General features: G+C 36.9%; 2 protein-coding genes across 2 annotated transcripts in view; both read right to left on the bottom strand.

The window, feature by feature from the left end:
- The window catches only part of LOC105470210 (cytochrome P450 2C3-like), a 112,451-nt gene that overhangs the window by 10,230 nt on the left and 81,338 nt on the right, over nt 1–20,883 (bottom strand). The gene's annotated exons all lie outside the window — the stretch shown is intronic.
- On the bottom strand, nt 1,162–20,867 carry LOC139356218 (cytochrome P450 2C3-like). The gene is made up of 9 exons (XM_071069458.1): nt 20,507–20,867; nt 16,222–16,384; nt 14,637–14,786; nt 12,254–12,414; nt 10,815–10,988; nt 9,737–9,878; nt 8,507–8,694; nt 4,044–4,185; nt 1,162–1,819 (listed from the first exon to the last, which is right to left on the bottom strand). The coding sequence occupies exons 1-9, from the start codon at nt 20,672–20,674 to the stop codon at nt 1,638–1,640; spliced, it is 1,470 nt and encodes a 489-aa protein (XP_070925559.1). The 5' UTR covers nt 20,675–20,867; the 3' UTR covers nt 1,162–1,637.

Here is a 20,883-nt window from a genome sequence, read left to right as displayed (position 1 = left end):
TGGTCTTTCTCACTTGAAAAGTTCTGTACTCCATTTAATTTCCTCTAACTCTGAGAATTTGCCAGAAATTATTTCCGAATTCTAAAGTTTCTAAATGAAATTTTATAGCCAGAATTTCAGCCTTTCAGCTACTGATTTCAAATCAGCAATCATTTCAACAGATAAATTGCATAAAATATCAGGCTTGCCAAATGAATTTCCTAAACTGTCTGTTATTCTGTCTCTACAAATCTTTACAACTTTTATCAGTTTCCATAAAAATACATATTTGCATGTCTATGTGAGAGACAGATGGGTAACTGAGAGGAAACAGCAGAGACAGAAAGAGATATTGACAAAGATTTTCAGTAGGTGCTATTTCTTAAAACTTTTAGTTGTTACAGTGAAACATTATTTGCAGATGAAAGGATTTACTATTTGAAAACTCCATGAAAGGTAACCCAAAATTGCTAAAATTATCAAATAATTCAATCTTCCGTATTTACACGGATTTGGGGAAATACTCTTTCTATTATACTCATGTTAGAAAAGTAAACACATATATAAGTTTAGTGAACTATATTCCAGTATTTATGAAAAGTAAAAGATTATATACATTATGGTGCAGCCATTTTTATCTATAAAACCACCTTAAAGAAATAATATAAGAATATAAGATGTATGCAGATAGCAGCACTTGTAGTAAACAACAGTTCAAAAATAATCTAAACATCATTGAAGCTGGAAATAATTCTGAAAATATGGAATAGCCATTAAATAGGACATTATGAGCTACATTTCTTTATGTTACTTTTTAAAATATCTATATGTTACTGTACAACTGTCACCTCCAAATCAGCTATATTCTACATATACACATAAACACACATACACACATATTTCTGTTTGTTTATATTCAAATACATGTTCCCCTTTTCTTTGCCTTAATATGTCTGTACATCTGTGTGTGTCCCTGTATGTGTGTATTTAACCACTGGGGGAGAAAAGAATAAATAACCTTGGACAGACTGGCTAATTCAAGTTTATATCATGTCATTCCCTTTGGCTAAAGTGACCTTCTTTTCTTTTCTAACTGCATTTATACACATGCACATACATGCTAAAATAAACACATACACAACATATATATCCAACACATGCATATATATACATGTAATTATATTTTAATAGCCACGGGGGAAAAAAGAAAGTATACAATCTAATCTGTCAAGAGATCATTTGCCTAGACAGGTAGATAGGAGTGAGAGATTAATAAAGCTCATGTTTTAATACTTTCAACATTTTTAAAAAATCTCACGCAATAATTTCTGATTTCTCATTTGAGGTAACAAAGCAAAATATGGCATTTATCGGGTGCTTTCCATTTCATATGACTACAGATAAAATGTAGCATATGATCTTAAGATTGTGTTACAAACATAATTTTATTGGAAATGAAACAATAAATTTTCTTTCATACAGAAAAAATTGGAATGGATTTTGAAGGAAGGATACAATCAAAAGAGATAGGGCTCAGAGATGGCCTTCCTCCTATTAAGATAGGAGAGATAATGGTTGACACACAGGCAAGGAAACATCTGCATTTTTCACATGAGACTGAAGGACCTTGCTCTGCAATCTAGCAGCCAGACACTTCATCAGACTGGGATGAAACAAAGCTCATAGAAGGGTAGTATAGTGCCAAAGCCTTTGTGAACTGGGGTGGTGTCAATATCCTTTGGATCAACCAGAGGTTTCAAGGTAAAATTCTGCAAAATGGTGGTCAGGATTAAAAACAGCTCCATGCGGGCCAGGCCTTCTCCAGCACAAATTCTTTTTCCTAAAAATTACACACAAGATCATTACTCATTTAATTCTTTAGCTGAGTTAGCACACAGGGAGGCTGAAATTAATGTGGAATGAAGAAATATATTAATGAATGACTAATGAACCTACAACTTTTTCTATTTACACCCAAACCTGGTTTCTTTTCTATTCTTTAGCACATATTTCTGTGAATGTACTATATGAAAAAAATCTTTTCTGTCCATGCACATTGGAACTGCTGTGTTGCAGCTTGCCAGTGACATCTTTACACACACACACACACACACACACACACACACATCTATCCCAACTGGCATGATACACAACACTGTATCTACCTCTCCATATACTTCTGACCCTGGACTTGACAAATAGATTTATTTGTCCTTATCTGGATTCTAAAGGATAATCAATCTTGCCACATATCTGCTCTAAAAAAAATAGTCAAGAGCTTATTATTGCCAGGTATAAAAAGAAATGTCACCAAGTGGCCACAGGCAATTCTTAGGGCATCATTTCTTTCCACATCTTCCACCCAGTTCCCCTCACCTCAGCCATTACTAATGATTCACCACTCCCCAAAGAGATTGGCAATTTCAAGATTCTTCTCAGATTGCAGGTATTCTTCTATCTGGAATGGTCTCCTACTCTGCTCTGCCTGCCAATAGTCCCCATATTCTTCCAGATTCAGCTCAGATGTTATTTATTCTATGCAATCTTCTTTGATACATCAGGACATACAATTCACGCTCTCATCTGTTTTCCACAATATTCATTAATGCTTCTAATACACTACATTTCACATGAACTGTAAATTATTCATCTGTTTTACAAACTGGAGTACAAACTCTTAAGGTAAACCCTTAGATCTTATAATACACACAGTAATACCCACTGTCAGGACAAAAGCTGGCCTGCAAGCCATGTGAAACAAATAGAAATGTTGAGCAGGCTCATGGTACAATAGTGGACTCCAAAATACGAAAGGAAATAAGAAGTCACATAGCAATGGCTTTTTTGAGATTATCTCTGAGCAATGCACATAATCTTGAGAACACAACATCAAGGCTTGCTCTACACTTATTTTCTTATATAATTAAACAGGAACAAATCTCTTATTTTTGTCTCTGTTTCAGTTATTTCTGTTGGAAACATCTTCTACCCTCCTATCCTCCTCCTACTTCTTTGAAGTGTGCTGAATATTCTCCACTTCTTCCTATTTCCAGATCCATTTTGTTTTTATCTCTTGTGCCTTTCTAGTCCCAGGAAACTGACCTCTAAGAGCTGCATTAAACCAGGAGGTAGTACCTTTCTGGGTTCTGGATACATTCAGAGGCTCAAATGTTGAAAAGTTCAGAGTATTTGTTCCCTCCATCCTACCCCGTCAGGCTAGTTTAACAGTGGCAACATCCCTCCACCTAAGACGCTTCTCTTGATGAGGAATCTGCTCATTATTCAGGTGCCAGCAACACTCTCCTTCTCTTGAATCTTTTGATCTAGGATTGTAACATCTTCTTGCTGATGTTAGTCCTGAGTTCTTCCCCACATTTTGTTACTCCCCTTGCATGGCCCACACCTCTCAAAACCATCTCTTTATTAAATTCTCTTTTATTAACTTTTTTGACATTGCTGCACATCTCTTTCCAGGACCATCAAAAATTGAGGGAAGATACTCAAATGTGATTTATTGCAAGAAAATTTCACTTACTTTCCAACTATTCTGCCCCTATCCCTTTCAAATAAATCATCTGAATCTCTCTCTCTCTCTTTCTCTCTCTCTTGCTCTCGTTCTCTCTCTCTCCCTCCCTTTCTCTGGACTCCCAAAGAAACCTCAAGCATAGCATTTGTGATCTTGGAATTTCATTGCCTGTTCATTGGTTTTCCCTTCTCTTAGAGAAAAGATCTAATACTTACTCACATTTGTATGCCTGGACCTGAGCATAGCATTGCCATATATAAGGTACTCAGTGAAGTTTATTGAGTGAACTGGCTTCTCAGGGTAAATGAGAAAAGTTTTACTAGAACTGGACTCCTGGGAGGAAATTTTAATGACCTACATAGTGGACCAGGAAGCAGAATCTATGAACGCAGTCACCAATCCCATGAGAAATAACCATCTTTGGGAGTGGTGCCTCTGACCTTATGCAAATGGCAAATTGTTCAGCCCAGAGCAGCCTCCATGCAGAGTCCTTCCTTATCTTACATGACCCCGATATGCACATAAAAAGCTTGCTTGCCTGCTGAAAAAGCCATGAAATAATCACTCTTCTTAAAGTTGCCACTTTTGTCCAGGAAGTGGCCAGGGTCAAACTTCTCTGGATTGGGAAATTCCTTGTCATCGTACAGGACAGAAGTCAGATCTGTTAAGATTGTTGTGCCCTGAAAGAAAAAAGATAAACCAGATCAAAATACAGTGTTCATGGGATGCAAAAGCCATGGATAGGAAAGGCCAACATTTTGTATGCATGAATTCTGCAGGGCTGACTATGGGACTTGAGTATATGTGCATTTTAATATCTACAAGGAGTCCTGCAACCAATTCCCCATGAATACCAAGGGATGACTTTAAATTAAAACCTGTATAAACAAAGAAGGTGATCATATAACGATAAAGGGGAATTTCATCAAGTGGGTATAAAAATTATAAATGTACATGAACTCAACATCAAAGCACTTAAATATATGAAGCAAATATTAATAGACCTAAAGGAAGAAATAGACTTCAAAACAATAATAGTAGAGAACGTAATACCCTATTTTCAGCAATAGACAGATCAAACAACAAACAGTGGTGTTAAACTGTTCTTTTGACCTGACTTAGCAGGTATGCGCAGTACAGTCCACCCAACAGCTACAGAATACCCATTCTTCTATACAGCATATGAAACATTCTCCAGGATAGATCGTATGGTAAGTCACCAAACAAGTTTTAACAGATTTTGAAATTTAAAATCAAATCAACTATTTTTTTCTGAAAATAGTACAATAAAACTAGCAATCATGAAGAACAGAAAATATACAAATACCTAAAAATTAATTAACATGCTTATAAAGATCCAATGAGGTAATGAAAAAATTAAGAGGAAATATTTAACAATTTCTTGCGACTAATGATAATGGAAGTACAACATACCAAAAATCTATGAAATACAGTAGAATCAGTACTAACAATGGAGTTTAAAACAATTAACCGTTACATCAAAAAAGAGAATACTCTCAATTAACAATCTAACATTGAAACTTAAGAAACTATAAAAACCAAAAACAAACCAAATCCAAAATAAGTAGAAGGACAAAAATTGTAAATATTATAGAATAAATCAATAAAATACGAAATAGATATAGAAACTAAAATACGAAGAAGTCAATGAAAGAAAGTTTAGGTTTTCTTGAAGTGATATACAAAACTGACAAGCCCTTAGCTAGACTATGAAGAAAGAGAGAAGACCAAAATAAGTAAAACGAGATATGAAAAAGAGGCCATTACAACTGTACCACAGAATTGCGAAGGATCATTAGAGACTATTATGAAGAAATATATGCTTACAAATTGGAAAATCTAGAAGGAATGGATAAATTTCTGGACTCATATAATGTACCAAGATTGAATCATGAAGAAATAAAAAATCTGAAAATGATAATAGTTGAATAACAAATTAAATCAGTAATAAAAATCTCCCATCAAAGAAAAGCCAAAGACTATTATTTTTGGCTTCACTGCTGAATTCTACCAAACATTTAAAAACACTCCAAGAAAAATTCTTTTGAAATTCTTCTGAAAAATTGTAAAGGGGGAAATCCTTCCATAATCATTTTATGAGGTCATGATTCCCCTAATACCAAAGACAAAACAAGAAAAGAAAACTGCAGACCATTATCTCTGAAGAACATAGATGCAATACAAGTAGGCCCAGGGTGGTGGCTCACGCCTGTAATCCTACCACTTTGAGAGGCCGAGGTGGATCACCTGAGGTTGGAAGTTCAAGATCAGCCTGACCAACATGGAGAAACCCCATCTCTTCTAAAATTAGCCATGCATGGTGGTGCATGCCTGTAATCCCATCTACTCGGGAGGCTGAGCCAGGAGAGTAGCTTGAACCCAAGAGGCAGAGGTTGCAGTGAGCTGAGATCATGTCATTGTGCTCCAGCCTAGGTGACATAGCGAGAGTCCATCTCAAAAAAAAAAGTGACTTGGGTGCTGTTAAAGGCATTCAGTTCCAAATGCAAATGGAAAAAGTTTCAAAAATTTGCAGGCTGACAATGCAATAGAAAAGAAAATAAAGAAAATCCCATTTCTGGGGAGAAATTCAAGCTGGCTGCAGAAATTTGCATAAGTAACAAGGAGAAGAATGTTAATCACCAAGAAAATGGGGAAAATGTCTCCAGGGCATGTCAGAGATCTTTGTGGGAGCCCTTCCATCACAGGTCTGAAGGGCTAGAAGGAAAAAGTGGTTTCATGGGCTGGGCCCAGGGTCTCAGTGCTATGTGCAGCCTAGGGTCTTGATGTCCTGCATCCCACATGTGGCTGAAAGGGGTCAACATAGAACTTTGGCTATGGCTTCAGAGGGTGCAAGCCTCAAGCTTTGGAGACTTCCAAAGGGTGTTTAGCCAGAACTTCTACTAGGGCAGTGCAGAAGGGAGATGTGGGGTGGGAGTAACTATACAGAGTCCCTACTGGGGCACCAGCTAGTGGAGCTGTGAGAAAAGGGCCACCATCTTTCAGACTCCAGAATGGTAGATACACTGACAGCGTGCACCATGTGCCTGGAAAAACTGCAGACACTCAACACCAGCCCATGAAGGCAGCTGGGAGGGAGACTGCACCCTGAGAAACTACAGGGGCAGAGCTGCCCAAGACTATGGGAACCTATGTTTTGCATCAGCATGACTGGAATGTGACACATGGAGTCAAAGGAGATCATTTTGGAGCCTTAAGATTTGACTGCCCTACTGGATTTCAGACTAGTGTGAGGCCTGAAGCCCTTTTGTTTTGGCCAATTCTCCCATTTGGAATGGCTGGATTTGCCCAGGGCCTGTACCCCCATTGTATCTAGGCAGTAACTAACTTGCTTTTGATTTTACAAGTTCATAGGCAAAGGGACTTGCCTTATCTCTTACGAGACTTTGGATTGTGGACTCTTGAGTTAATACTGAAATGAGTTAAGACTTTGTGGCACAGTTGGGAAGGCATGATTGCTTTTGAAATGTGAAGACATGAGATTTGGGAGGGGCCAGGGACAGAATGATATGGTTTGGCTCTGTATCCCCAGCAAAATCTCATCTTGTAGCTCCCACAATTCCCACGTTTCATGGGAGGGACCCGGTGGAAGATGATTGAATCCTGAGGGTAGGTCTTTCCCATGTTGTTTTTGTGATAGTGAGTGGGTCTCATATCTCATGGTTTTAAAAAGGAGATTCTCTGCACAAGCTTCCTCTTTGCCTGCTGCCATCCATGTAAGATGTAACTTGCACCTCCTTGCCTTCCACCGTGATTGTGAGGCCTCTCCAGCAATGTGGAATTGTAAGTCCAATAAACCTCTTTCTTTTATAAATTGCCCAGTCTCAGGTATGTCTTTATCAGCAGCATGAAAACAGACTAATACAAATGGATTTCAAAATGCTAATAGAGAGGTTCTTGAACACTCTCATCACAAATAAATAATAAATGTTCAAGGTGATCGAGATACTAATTACCCTGATTTAATCATTACACAACTCATACATGTTTCTAAACATGATGTTCTTCTCCAAAAATATGAACAATTATTAAGTGTCAATCATAAATAAAAGAGAATTGATCATGCTCACAGGCTGATAAAAAGGAGCCAGGAAGAAGGGAGAAGATGAAGAGGAAGGAAGAAGAAATAATTACTTAAGGAAGATAATTGAAAAAGTAAGAGAGAAGGGATCCATGCCACAGTTAAAACAGCTTATAGTAGAACAAAAGAAAGCCCATCTGTCACTGCAACTGACATGAAAGAGAATCAAAGGTTGTAAATGTAGCCAAGTATGTAAATCTAATGGAAAGCATTAGAGGAGTCCACTTCCAGTGACTAATTTTTCTGTGAGATGGAAGAGCAGGTCACCTATTAAAAGTAAGATAATGAAAGGTTGAGAAGAGTTCAAGGTTGAAAGTCATTGTGGAGTATGGTGAAGCAAGTTGAGTTAGATTATAAAGCAGGATTGTTGGGTAAGATTGACAATACTTTTGGCATTGATAAAAATTAAACCACCACATTTGGCATTGATGATAACAATATCAACCTGCTGGGCTGCATGGTCCTTTCCAGCACAGGTCAGTAGCCAATAATCAGGCAGGGAGGAAGGAGACTTTTATGTTGGACTTTTCACAAGTAAGTCATAGGGACAGTAGAGAAGGGGTGGGATATAGGATACAGGTTAATTGGTAAGAGTAATAAAACATAAAATTGAAAGGAAGGGACAGGATAGCACACTGGGCTAATGGACAGGCAGAGTGTGGAGCTATCAAAGCATGGAAGATCCTGTGGGAGTCTAGGCACTATCATATTTAGAAACTTGTATCAAAAACTAGAGGAAAAGAAGAATGTGGTTACAGGGTAGAATGCCTGAGTTATGAGTGTGCCATACCTGTAGAAGATTAGGCAATCTACAGTTCTACTGCTATGATATTTGATTGCCTAAGACACCTAAGGAAGGGTATAGACATAATATCTCTCACCTTTGGAATAAGATATTCTCTAAACCGAATGTCTTGAGTCACTGCATGGGGCACACTGATGGGGATGAGGTCAATATATCTCTGGATCTCATGCACCACGGCATCCGTGTAGGGCATCCGGCTTCTGTCCTGCATGCAGACACTTCGGTTTTTGCCGACCACATGATCAATTTCTTCCCGCACTTTAGCTGGCAAGGCAGGAGTCAGAATTTATGAGAAGAAAAAAACTTGAAGTACCATTTGTAGGATCCCTTCATCATTGTCCCATTGTAGTTGGAGATAGGACAATGACGGAAAATTATGTGTCACTACCTCCATAAGAGAAAAAAAAGGACACACAGTTTACGTTTTTGGGCAAACTGAAAGCGCATTAGACACAGGTATGCAGGTATGAAATACAATTGCACCATGACGTTCAATCCTCAACTTTGATTCCCTACTCTGTGTACTTTTTCTTGACAGACTCAGAGATCTGGGATCCTGAAGAATCACTGAAGACCTTGTAGTTTAACCATTTTGTGTATTTCAATTTTATCTTAAATATTTAAGTTTCAGTAATCTAAGAAGTACACAGTGCAGTTCAGGAAATGAGATATTAACTTGATTCAGCACAAAACTTAACAAGTTAAAATTTATTCAGAAGGTATTCATAATACAGGACAGACACACTGCACTCTTCATTATATTACTTTATAATTCTTCAAAAAACTTCTATGTGGTAGGTATAATTTCATATACTTTACAAAGAAACAAGTCCAGAGAAGTAAATAGTTTCCTAAGGATGCTCAGGGAATATGTGGTCTTTCCCATATTATCCCCCTTGAACAGATAAGGGATCACAGATATGGAGATTAATCATGTGTCTGCAGGTCAAGCCAGCCACCTATTAGTAGAATCAGAATTCAAAACCACTGCTATTGAAGTCTACAGCTCATTGTTCAAAATAACAATGCCACACTGCTGCATCTGTTCCAAACCAAATCAAGAATCCTATACCATCGCAGGGAGAATAATGGCCTCTGCTTTTCAAATCTCTATCATTATTTAAACATTTTATTCTCCTTTTATACTAGGAACTAATTTGAATTGAATCCACCCAGTGGTAGGTAGATGTACTAATGATGAGAAATTTTGTTGTACCTTGTGTTGGCAGGTAAACTGTGGGGTGGTTATCAGTATTTTCTGTCCGTTTCTACCTGAAATTTGATCCTGCCCATCATCTGTTCATACCTGAGATCTCAGGGTGCTTCAGCAGGAGCAACAGTCCATATCTCATTGTGGTGCTTGTTGTCTCTGTTCCTGCACTAAACATATCCCATATAGTAGCAACCAAGTTGTCCATGGTAAATTCAGACTCTTTATTGTGTTTTTCCTAGCAATGACATGTTACAATTACTTAATAAAAAGCTTTTCAAGTAACACAATACTATTCAGTACAACATCAGTACCTGGCCAATTAAGCCAGACTTTAGAGTGTGCTATGGGTGAAGATAATATTAGGTGAACTGTTAGAATTGCTTCAAATTTAAAATAACATCGGACTCACAAATATTCAAGTACTTTCTGATTCTTCAATTTCTGACCCACTAGAGCCAGTCAGTTCCTTTGTAATTTTTTAAACATACTTTTAATTAAGTCATCACTGCTAATCACTGTCAACTCTAGCATCTATTGTCTATTTCATCATATCTAATATTTCATTCAAGTTTCTTGAACTAATTACACCCAAACTACAGCAGTATTTACAACTCCATCAGTCATTACACCCAAGACTGCTCTTCAATTACAATCATTAGAGCCTCTTTGAAAATTTCACAAACTTGATTACTGTACTCATCATCTCCTGGATCTATTTTCTCCTCCCTGTTTAACTAAGTCAGAGTTTCTCAAACCTACCTCATCTGTAAATGAATATATCTTAGAGATTGCCCAAAAGTAAGCCTGTCTGAGTTTCTATCCATTCCTGTGTTCCCTCATTTGTTACATCTTCTCTTCATGGAACCATGATATGTTATCATCAGTCTTGAATGAATGTGTGCATGTGTGTGTTTGCATGTTTTGATCAGCCCCCAGATAAGGAATCAGCTTTAACATGGTAAACATAAAACCTAAGTCTCTTTGGGTGAGAATTTAGAAATATCCAGAGACATGCAATATGGCTTACACAGGTAATATGTTGCATAAACAATTAATACACTTTAGGATATAGCATTTGTTTTCATATCTCAGTTTCACTGGGAAAATCAAAGCATATCAATGAGTCACGACACCCATAAAGATAAAGTAGCAAATCAGAATTACATTGTACCTTTTCCATTCGAATCAGAAAATAGTCAATAAAGTCTCGAGGGTTATTGATGTCCAGAGATTCCTGATGTTCTTTTACTTTCTCCAAAATATAACTTCTTTGGAGAGCAAAATTTTTAAATATCACATTATGACTTCCTGGGAGAACCCGTAAAAAGGGGAAAGCATTGTAGAGCTGAAAGGAGGAAGAATCCATCATTAATTCATTCACCAAACACTGGTCCTTATCATTTATCAGACACTGGTTATATGCTAAGTAGATAAAGATGAATAGACATGCTTCCTGCACAGGAATGCATTCTGAATTTGAAGGAGAGAGCACTGAAAAAGTAGGCAGAGACAGTATGCACAGGTTACAAAGCAACTTCAAGGCCAATCACGTTGATTTCCTAACCATAACTCTCTGAAGGAAGTCAAGAAATTACCCCTGTTGTCACCTCTCTTCAGATGAGCAAATTGAAGTTCATAAGGTTAATCAACAATTCAAAGACACCAAACTAGTGATCTCAGAGCTAATACCCTGTGTTTGCACCAGTATACACAATATATGTTTTACCAGGGGATAGTCTAAAAATTTTGAAGACTCATACTCGTTTGTTGTAATGAGGAAATAGTACATCTGAAAGATTAAGAAACTGCCCAAATCACTTAGTGTATACATATATATAAAAAAACACAAACATACACATATACATATATATATATATATAATTTAAATATTACACCCCAAAGAATGTGCATATTTTCCTGACTCCTGTTTTTGCTGGTCCTAGAGCTTACAGAACATGCTTTAATTTAGACAACACCCCAATGACCTAATACCTTTGGAACACATCCACATAATATATTCAGGCTTGTAGCTTAAATCAAACTAGATACAGAATCAGGAATCAGGAATTCTAGATTCTAGATTTTGATGTTCATTTTCTTAGCTAGGCTATTTTGAAAAATATGCCTAATAGCTCTGGGTCAGTTTCCCATTCCAGTAAATAAGAGACATTAGACTCTTTCTTCTCTAGGGTCCTTTGAAGGTATGTCACATCAGGAACTTATGATCAGTATAGAATTTTAGTTGTTAGTGATTGTAAAACATAGGTTACTGACATTTTCTGACAGTGTACTTTAATAAGAAATACATCTTAAATCACTACCCTCTATATCTGACGATCTAAAAACAAACAAAAAAAGTTTCATCTAAACAAATCTTACTATAAATGTAGCACTCTGAGATTATGTATTTTTTTCTATTCTACCTTACTTCATATTTTCAATTTTATTGTATCACATTAGATTGATTTGATAACTCACTAATGTGTTGCAAACGATAGTTTGATAAGCATTGCTTTGGACATTTTTAAATAGGGCAGAGAGATGGGGTAGGCATGAGCTATAGATGAGCTAGAAAACTATTACACATTCTAAAAAGAACCTTGGCCTTACCTGTATCCAGGGGCTGCTCACAGTTTCAAAGTTTTCATTAAAATACTTCATCAAGGTTAGAAATTTCTGATCCCTGTAATCAAAACGATTCTGGAAAATGATGGAGCTGATGACATTGCAGGGAACACAACCCAGAAGAAAAGTGGGATCACAGGGAGATGCTACAAACAATGCCAGTCAGAAGTTAATACACAATTTTCATATAAATCTAAAATTGACTGCTTAAAATAATTGGAAATGATTGACTTCTAAGATCTTCTAGAAATAAAACCTACCTGGACATGCCACCATTACAATAAACTTCAAATGCTTAAAATACAATTTGCTGTATTTATCCAAATAAAACTGTCTAATCCAGTCCATTTTATTTGATAATTTTGCCCCAAGAAGTCTCCTATTTATATCATTTTCCAAAATGTTCTAATTCACAAGAAGGAATACAAAATAAAAAGAGGCCATTTAAAATATTTTTTAATGTATGGAATTTAATTATCAGTGTTGATACATCCTCATGATGCCAACAGAAAACTAAACAACTTAAAAAGAAAATCAAAATACTGAAGAAACTTGAAACACAACATGGAAAACAGAGTTGAAAAATTTGGTTGTCTTTTTTTGTAAAAGATAAAAATAATGAGAGAAATTGGAATTATAGTTACATATTTGAAAAACTACATTGTGGGTAGAAATAGACTTCGTATATGCAATAAAGAGCATGGCTCCATTTTTGGATGTCTGATTGCTAGAAGTTTTATAAGACTCACCCTGAACTCTTCCCCTTGTACCCACATCTGGAAATGCTTTAAAAAAAATATGTAACAGTTCCTTCCATTAACACAAATAGGCAGTTTAAGCCACACAAGCCCTGACCTGCACACAGGAAACTTCAACCCAGCCCTAAACCCTAATTGCCATGAAAACCTCATGCCACTATCCTCCTGCTGCTCTTTCAGTGTCATTTTGGACCTGGTTGGGTGTCAGCCTGCTCTTCATTGAACGCAATATTATGTGAGTAATAAACCTTTCATATCCTATTGGTGTTTGTGTCGAATCTTTATTGTAATCATCTAAACCAGATTTTGGATGACAGGTAGGTCCCTCCTGCCTCTGTGTGGTGACAACCACAACACCATAACTCTAGAAGGACAATGCAAGCTCAGATCAAAAATTAGAAGTTACTATGTAAATTAGCTCTGCTCAACCTGTGGAAATAACTTCCAACTGTTAGTGTTATTAGTGATTAAATGGGCTTCCCCAAGAGTGTGAGGTCCCTACAATGAAGTGGAATTAAGCAGATTTTGGACGACTAAAGGTCAGGGAGTTCAGAGAAGGCCATATTCGCCATGGGAAAAGTTTAACGAGTTAATAACAAGTTCTGCTTCAATACAAATTAAGGATACAAATAATTTCACAGATAATATGTGCCAAAATTCAATATTCATTGCTTGACTAATTCTATTTCCAAATTTTATTCAAAGAAAGTAGTCAGCGATTTACAATAATTAGTATGGGTTTCACTCTTGTATATTAAGAGCAGGAAAAACTAGAATCAACCTATCTGGCCAAAACAGAGGATTAGTTAAATAAACTCTGGTGTGTCCAAAATAATGGACTACTGTACTATCCAGCTAATAATGTTCTTGAAAAACATTTAGTTAAACACATAAAAATATTCATTCAATACACGACATTATAAAACCACATATATCTTATGATCTTACCCCTTGCTTGCCCTGCCTAGCCCTTTCTCTTCCACCTGCTCTCCCAGCCCTGCAGGTGCACACACACATCTACGCACCGCAGAGATCTGTGCTGCTGCAGTACCATCTCTTCATATCCACACTCCATTATGAGAGGTGAATGGCAGCCCCACACTTTGGGGGTAATTGGCAACCCCTGTATTGTTCTTAAACACTTTCCTAGAAAAGTTACCTAATTTTTTAAGTGTATGTGGCCAAGACTCATAGCTGATTGCCAAAATCCATGTTCTTTTCTTCCTGTGCACAGAGTAAACCACAGTTTCCAGCTTCTCTGGCAGTTAGGTGTGGCCTTCTTACTAAGTGGCACACATGAGAGAAGTTATGTGTGCCACTTCTATGCCTGGTCTAAAGTATTTGCTTTTTAACTTGCTCTTTTCTCCTTCCTGTATCACACAGAGATATGAACCATTGATGATATTCAAAGACATTTGCTGAAGATATCAAAGCCCAATTAACCTGGTACCTAAAAAGACTGTTATTCCAAACACTTCACCTCCTAATTACTGTTATGTGAGCAAAAAGTAAACTATGATACTTCAGCCATCATAATATTTTGTAGTCTATTTACAATACCATTTGTTCTACCCAAACTATTAGTGTTAGTTATATGAAGAAACAAACACCATTGGTTTTTTTTAATGCTTCCACCAGACACAAGGCCTCCTCTTGAATTCGGTCTTCAATTGTTTTCTTCCCCATCCCCATATTCCTCAAAACCATGAGAGAGAAACGCCGGATTTGCTTCCATCTTTCTCCATTGCTAAAAATAACTCCTATCAACACAAAAGAAAAAACAGAGAGAGAAAATATTCTTCATTGTTATGAATACGAGCTGACAGTTCTCATCTCAGGAGATGATATTGACATTTCAGCAGGGATGTAAATATAATGGTGTCAGCTTCAGGGATTCCCATTGAACTCTTCATCACACCTGCCTCCTCTTTGAACCTAAACTACTATTTAACGGTCAGGATTCTTAATTTTGCATATTGCTAAACTATTCTCAATCCACCAGCTGCACTAAACCTCAGAATAATTCTGTAAACTGAAGGCTTTGTCCTGTTTTACGGGATGCTAAAAATCATAAAGGCAAAATGCTTGCTCATGATCCTGCAGCAATAAACATGGTGAGTCCTGGTCATAGCTTAAATTTTCAGGGCTGGCTTTTCAAATTGTAAGTTAATTTTAAGAGAAATAACAAGAGGAGGGAATTATCAGGAGAATGTGAGACAGCACTTTTTCATTGGAAAATATCTCCTGGTAATCATTTCTCAGATAAGGGGTACAGTCATTAAACAGACAGCTAGTCTCATTTCAACATTTCCCCTCTATTTGTTAAATCTCTCCCATGAAATATGGAAGGAAACATCAAAGAAGTTCAATATTAGGCTGCCAGAGTCAAGACCAGATCAAGGGGAAAAAATAAGCTCATAGGAAACGTTTCCAGGGAGCCTCTTAGAGAACAGTGCAGAAGAGGTCAGGACCCCATTCAGGTCATATCTCCATTTGCCAGAACCCTGTGATCCACCAGAAGACTTGACAGTTTAAGGCTAGCTCCAAAAACAAATAAAAGAAATTTCCAGCACTTAATCAAAAAGCTTTTTCTAATATCAATCCTGATACATACTCATACTCTGACCATGTTTCTCCATGATCTTTTCAGAACATATGTTTACTTTATGCTTTGTCTTCTGTTGTATTCTAATAGTGCTCATGCTTTTTTAGAATCCTATTTCAAGGGGAGGATAGAAATACTCCAAACTGATGTGGTTCCATGCACACCATTCAGGTTTCCTAAAATAATCTCTGGGTATCCATGACTAAGACCCGGCAGCAAAATATTTGGTGAATAAGATAACTCAGTAATATCCCTCCTCTCTCTCATCTCTCTATTGTTTTTCTATTTTTTTAACTGACCATAATTTATGATGAACTTCTCTTTGTAACAAATTCGTAAAAAATTAGTAGCTGGATGGCTTGTTATCATTGAATTTAATGTTTAACAGGGACAGTGTGTCACTTTCACAGATTTTAAATATAGATTATTTAAATGATCCTTTATAGAAAAATTATTCTTAGCCTCAGGTAGAAAATATGAAAAGTGTGTTTCATAAATTTTTCTAAACACTTATGATTTCTCAATTTCTTCAAATTTTTCAAGTTTTTACAACTTACAAACCCACACACATACCCTAAAGGGAAGCATACCGAATCCTTGTGTAATTTTTTCTATCACTGGAAAACTCCCTCGGCCAGAAAATACTTCTCCCTGATCAATCAGTGCTTCCTTAATTGCTTTGTATCCATGTAACACCACGGTGGGCTTCATGCCAAAATAAACAGTGAACACAGGGCCATAATATTTTGCTAGCTGCAAAAAGAATAGCAGATGCAAATAAAGTGTAAATTTCAAAAATAAAATGTAGATAGCTTAGGGAAATATTTTTAATATTGCCAGAAAGATGTTTTAATACTTATCCACCTATTATATAAAATTTAATACTTTAGAATCAATTATTTGATAAGAAAAAAGTATTTGAATAGTAATTATCATCACTTTATTAGTAATAATTCTATTAGTGTTAGTATCAGCTTCAATATTTATTTCTTGTTCAGCCCCTACTATATCACAGGGGCTATATTATACATTTTGTTCCTATTATTTTATTAAATTTTTATGCCAAACTAATAATTATACCAACTTTCTCCCATCTTCTTACAATTACAGTAAATTCTGTGTTTCTTCTTTGGGTTAAGGGAAGTCCATCTACTTTGCTTCATGTGTAGTCTAATAATTGTCCCTCATTGTTCATTCTTGATTTTTTTTTAGCACGAGACACTGCCATATTTTTATAATGCATGATAACATAGGAGTGTGGTCATACATATTTCCCAGCTTCACTCAAAGCTACATGCAGCCATGTGACTCAGTTTCCATGAACTCATGTAAGCACAGTGTTGTGATAAAATTTGACATTTGTGCATAACAGACAATTGCTTCCCCTTCATTTCTGCCTCTGCCCATGGGTTGAAATAATAGCATGGAGATGCCCCTACTATGACTATGCAGATGAGAAAAATAGTCTAGAGGCAGAAGATACTAGAACTACAAAGATTTTAAAAAAAAACAAAACTGGTTCTCTTAATGACATCATGGAGGAGAGGCAAGCTGACAGCAAGCACCTAGACTTTCTTATGTGAGATAGAAATAATCTCCTATCTTCTTTCAGTATCATCTTCTGTAATATCAGCTAATGTGGTATCCTAAATGATATAGGACTTATAATATTTCAAATTTTCTATTGTAGAACTCCTTTTGCTGACCTAAAAATTCATACTACAAACTATAGTGACCTTTTCACAAGGAAGATGTTAACCTGACTGTCCTTTAAGCATGTTAATGGTATCACATTGCTCTTTTTTTCTTTCCATGTTTTTTGAGATGGAGTTTCACTCTTTTGCCCAGGCTGGACTGCAATGGCAGGATCTCTGCTCACAGCAACCTCCACCCCCCGAGTTCAAGCGATTCTCCTGCCTCAGTCTCCCAAGTAGCTGGGATTACAGGCATGTGCCACCATACCCTGCTAATTTTGTACTGTTAGTGGAGATGGGGTTTCTCCATGTTGGTCAGGCTGGTCTCGAACTCCCGACCTCAGGTGATCCTCCTGCCTCCACTTCCCAAAGTGCTGGGATTATAGGTGTGAGCCACCAGGCTCGGCCCATATTGATCTTATGATAAAAACAAGTGTTTTTTACATCCATGCAAGGCCTGCATGTCTTCTCCCCTGCTTCCCTCTCTACTCTCAGCTTGTACCATATTCTTACTTAGTCTCTGAACTACAAACACTTTTGTCCTCTTTTCAGGGTCTTAGGGAGAGAAGTGTAAACCAAAAATAAAATTCAAAGCACCCCTCTCACCGCCAGCTGGCCCCACTCCCTTACCACCAGCAATTTAAACAGACTTCCTCCTCTAGGCCAGGTCCCTCCAAATTTAACCTGAAAAACTGATTCATGCCATCATGGGAAGGGGGCATTGAACATGCCTCATTATGCCCTCTTCCGTTTTGGAATTCAACAAAAGCTGACCAACATTTAACATTAACACAGACCTTAACTCTGATAAGAAACAATTACCATCTATTCTCTCTGAAGACTCCTGCCTGGAAGCTTCATCTACATGATAAAACCTTGGTCCCCACAACTCTTATCATAAACCAGACATTCCTTTCTATTAACAATAACTCTTTCAACCAATCGTCAATCACAAAATTTTAAACTCTGGATATCATGGAAGCAGCCCCTCTCCCACTGCTTCGAGTTGTCCCACCTTTCTGGGCCAAACCAATGTATATCTTAAATGTATTGACAGGAGTCTCATGTGTACATACTCAAACGTATAAACGTATAAAACCAAACTGTGCCCTGACCACCATGGGCACATATTCTCGGCGTCTCCTGACAGCTGTGTCGTGGGTCATAGTCACTCACATTTGCTCAGAATAAATCTCTTCAAGTATTTTGCAGTTTGACTCTTTTCATCAACAGAAGCAATTCTCCCCCAGATTGAAAACATGTGAAATTGGGTTTTGTTGATATCTGATATGTTTAATTCCTAATCATTCTTACGATTATCAGCTCCAACTTCAATTACTCAGAGAACCCTTTGCTGAATTCTTCTCTAACTGGTTAGTCCCTTGAAATTACATGGTCTCTTTCTACCATGTCCCTGTTACACAGTTTGTAATCATATCTTTACTTGCATTGTTGTTTCATAAATGTATTCCTATCCTCTAAACTGTAAGTTCCTTAATGATGGGGTCACTTTAAATTTTCTTTTGCCATTGAAACTCACATGCACCATGCAAGGAGGTATTTAATTACTTATAGAAAATGTGGTGTACTTAAGTAACCTGTGCAAAATCTTTCTTATTTACATCTTCAAGAAATGGAAATTAAAGCGAAGAGAGGTTTTAATCCTGCTTAAATCTGTGAATTTAAATAATCAATAGATGAGCTGGGGTGCTGACACAATCTCTTTCAATTCAAAGCCAAGGCATAGGAAGAATGAGCTTCTAGAAGCAGTATTCCAGTAACTGGCTTTCTTAAGAGAAAGACAGATTCCACATCATTCTTCAGGCTTTAGAGAGCAACTGCTATATAAACAACTTGGAGTAGAGAAGTTACTCATTTATTGAGAACTACAGTATGAAATATGAAAGATCTGAACCCTTAGTAATTCCCTTGATTTCAATTCATATATGCTTTATGAAAATGTGGTGCTGTGACACTGTAAATTAGTGCTTATTTAAAAAACTAAAAGCCGTTCCATTTTCACTAGCATTTACCAAAGAAGAGTTAAAGCAACCTGGATTACAATATCAACAAAGAATTTCTGCTCCTGGCAATGTCAACAATCATAACATGGATCAATGATCTTGGCAATGTTCCACTGGTGACAGGAATGACACATCTTGAGCAACTACTGCCATGTTGAACTGCTGATAAACTTTGATGTCAATAAGGAATTGTGAAAAACATTTTCTTCACAAACAACTGGGCTATCAACAATATGCAATACAAGAAAACTTTGTATATAAGTTATATCTGATTCAAATATGCAAATGAACTCTTGTACTAATGACTGATGATGTATTGTTTAATCTACCAATGAAGAAATCTGACAATTTACATAATTGAAATGAGTTCCTATATAAATGGAAGCCCCCATATTCCTTGCATAAAATGAATTTCTCTTCAAAGGTTTAGCCTGTTAACTTCCTTGTTCTTTGTTCTCAAACTCAACTTTCTTGTTCTCCATGCCTCCTTGCCCGTAGTTACTTTCCCGTCAGCTCTAATCAATAACTCACCTCTGTTTACTTAGTTACCCACTCTGCACCCATTCCACTCTTTGAAACTTCATGGCCCACCACTGTAATTCCCATCTCCCTTCCCTTCCTTATTTAAGAAAATATTCACAAATAGCTAATCAGGTCAGCTTAGATTGTGTGGTCTGACCATAGTCCATGGGGTGAGTGATACAGAGGTAGAGACTACGTGGTAGAGATAAAACCTCCTTCTCTCCTTTGTTCAGTATACTCTTGTGATCGTGATTGATGCAGGCAGCACCCTTCTGAAGAAGTAAATTGCCTTGCTGAGAAAACTTTTTCCTGAGTGCTAGTTTCACTTTGTGGCACCAAGCATTTATCTCCAACATTTCTCTTAGGTGACACAGTCTATAATTGCTTTATAGTTGAAACATCCGTTTGGAGTAAACACTTATTTGCCTCAAACTTGCTGATTTCTTCATTTCCTTTGGATGTACCAATTGCATGTTCTTCTATATGTCTACATTATAAAGGCATATCTGGGTGTCTAATGGACACATCTCTATAAAGGCATCTCTTTAAAACTTGGTATCTGGGGACATATATTGCTTAGTTATGGGGATATCTGACTTACTGCAGAAAACTAAAGGAAAATTAGTCATACTTACCATGCTTATGGATTTGCTGATGTTCTTATTATTTAACTGTAGAATATTTCCAATAATGGGGAGAGGAGTTGGGCCAGGTGGAAGCTTCCCGTTGGCATAGCTTCGGTTCCACAGAGAAAGAAGAATCAGACAAGAAAGACAAATCACCAGGATGATGAAGAGATCCATTGCTGGGCTCTTTGAAAACGCAGTTGAAAGCTAAGAATCTAAAGATTTTGTAAACCAAAGTGCAAGCTCCTCACCAATTATGTACTAAGACTTTGAACTTTGGATGATTGATTTTTTTTATCTTTAGTACACCTTGAACTGCTGGTAGAAGTAAAAACAAAAATTAATTTAATATTGATTAGTTCTTAAGTTTAACCTAAAATTGTAAC

Source organism: Macaca nemestrina, chromosome 9 (assembly GCF_043159975.1).
Source record: "Macaca nemestrina isolate mMacNem1 chromosome 9, mMacNem.hap1, whole genome shotgun sequence".
In the NCBI taxonomy this organism is placed as follows: Eukaryota; Metazoa; Chordata; class Mammalia; order Primates; family Cercopithecidae; genus Macaca; species Macaca nemestrina.
The sequence above is the reverse complement of the archived record's forward strand: the minus strand, read 5'-3'. Positions and strand labels throughout refer to the sequence as shown.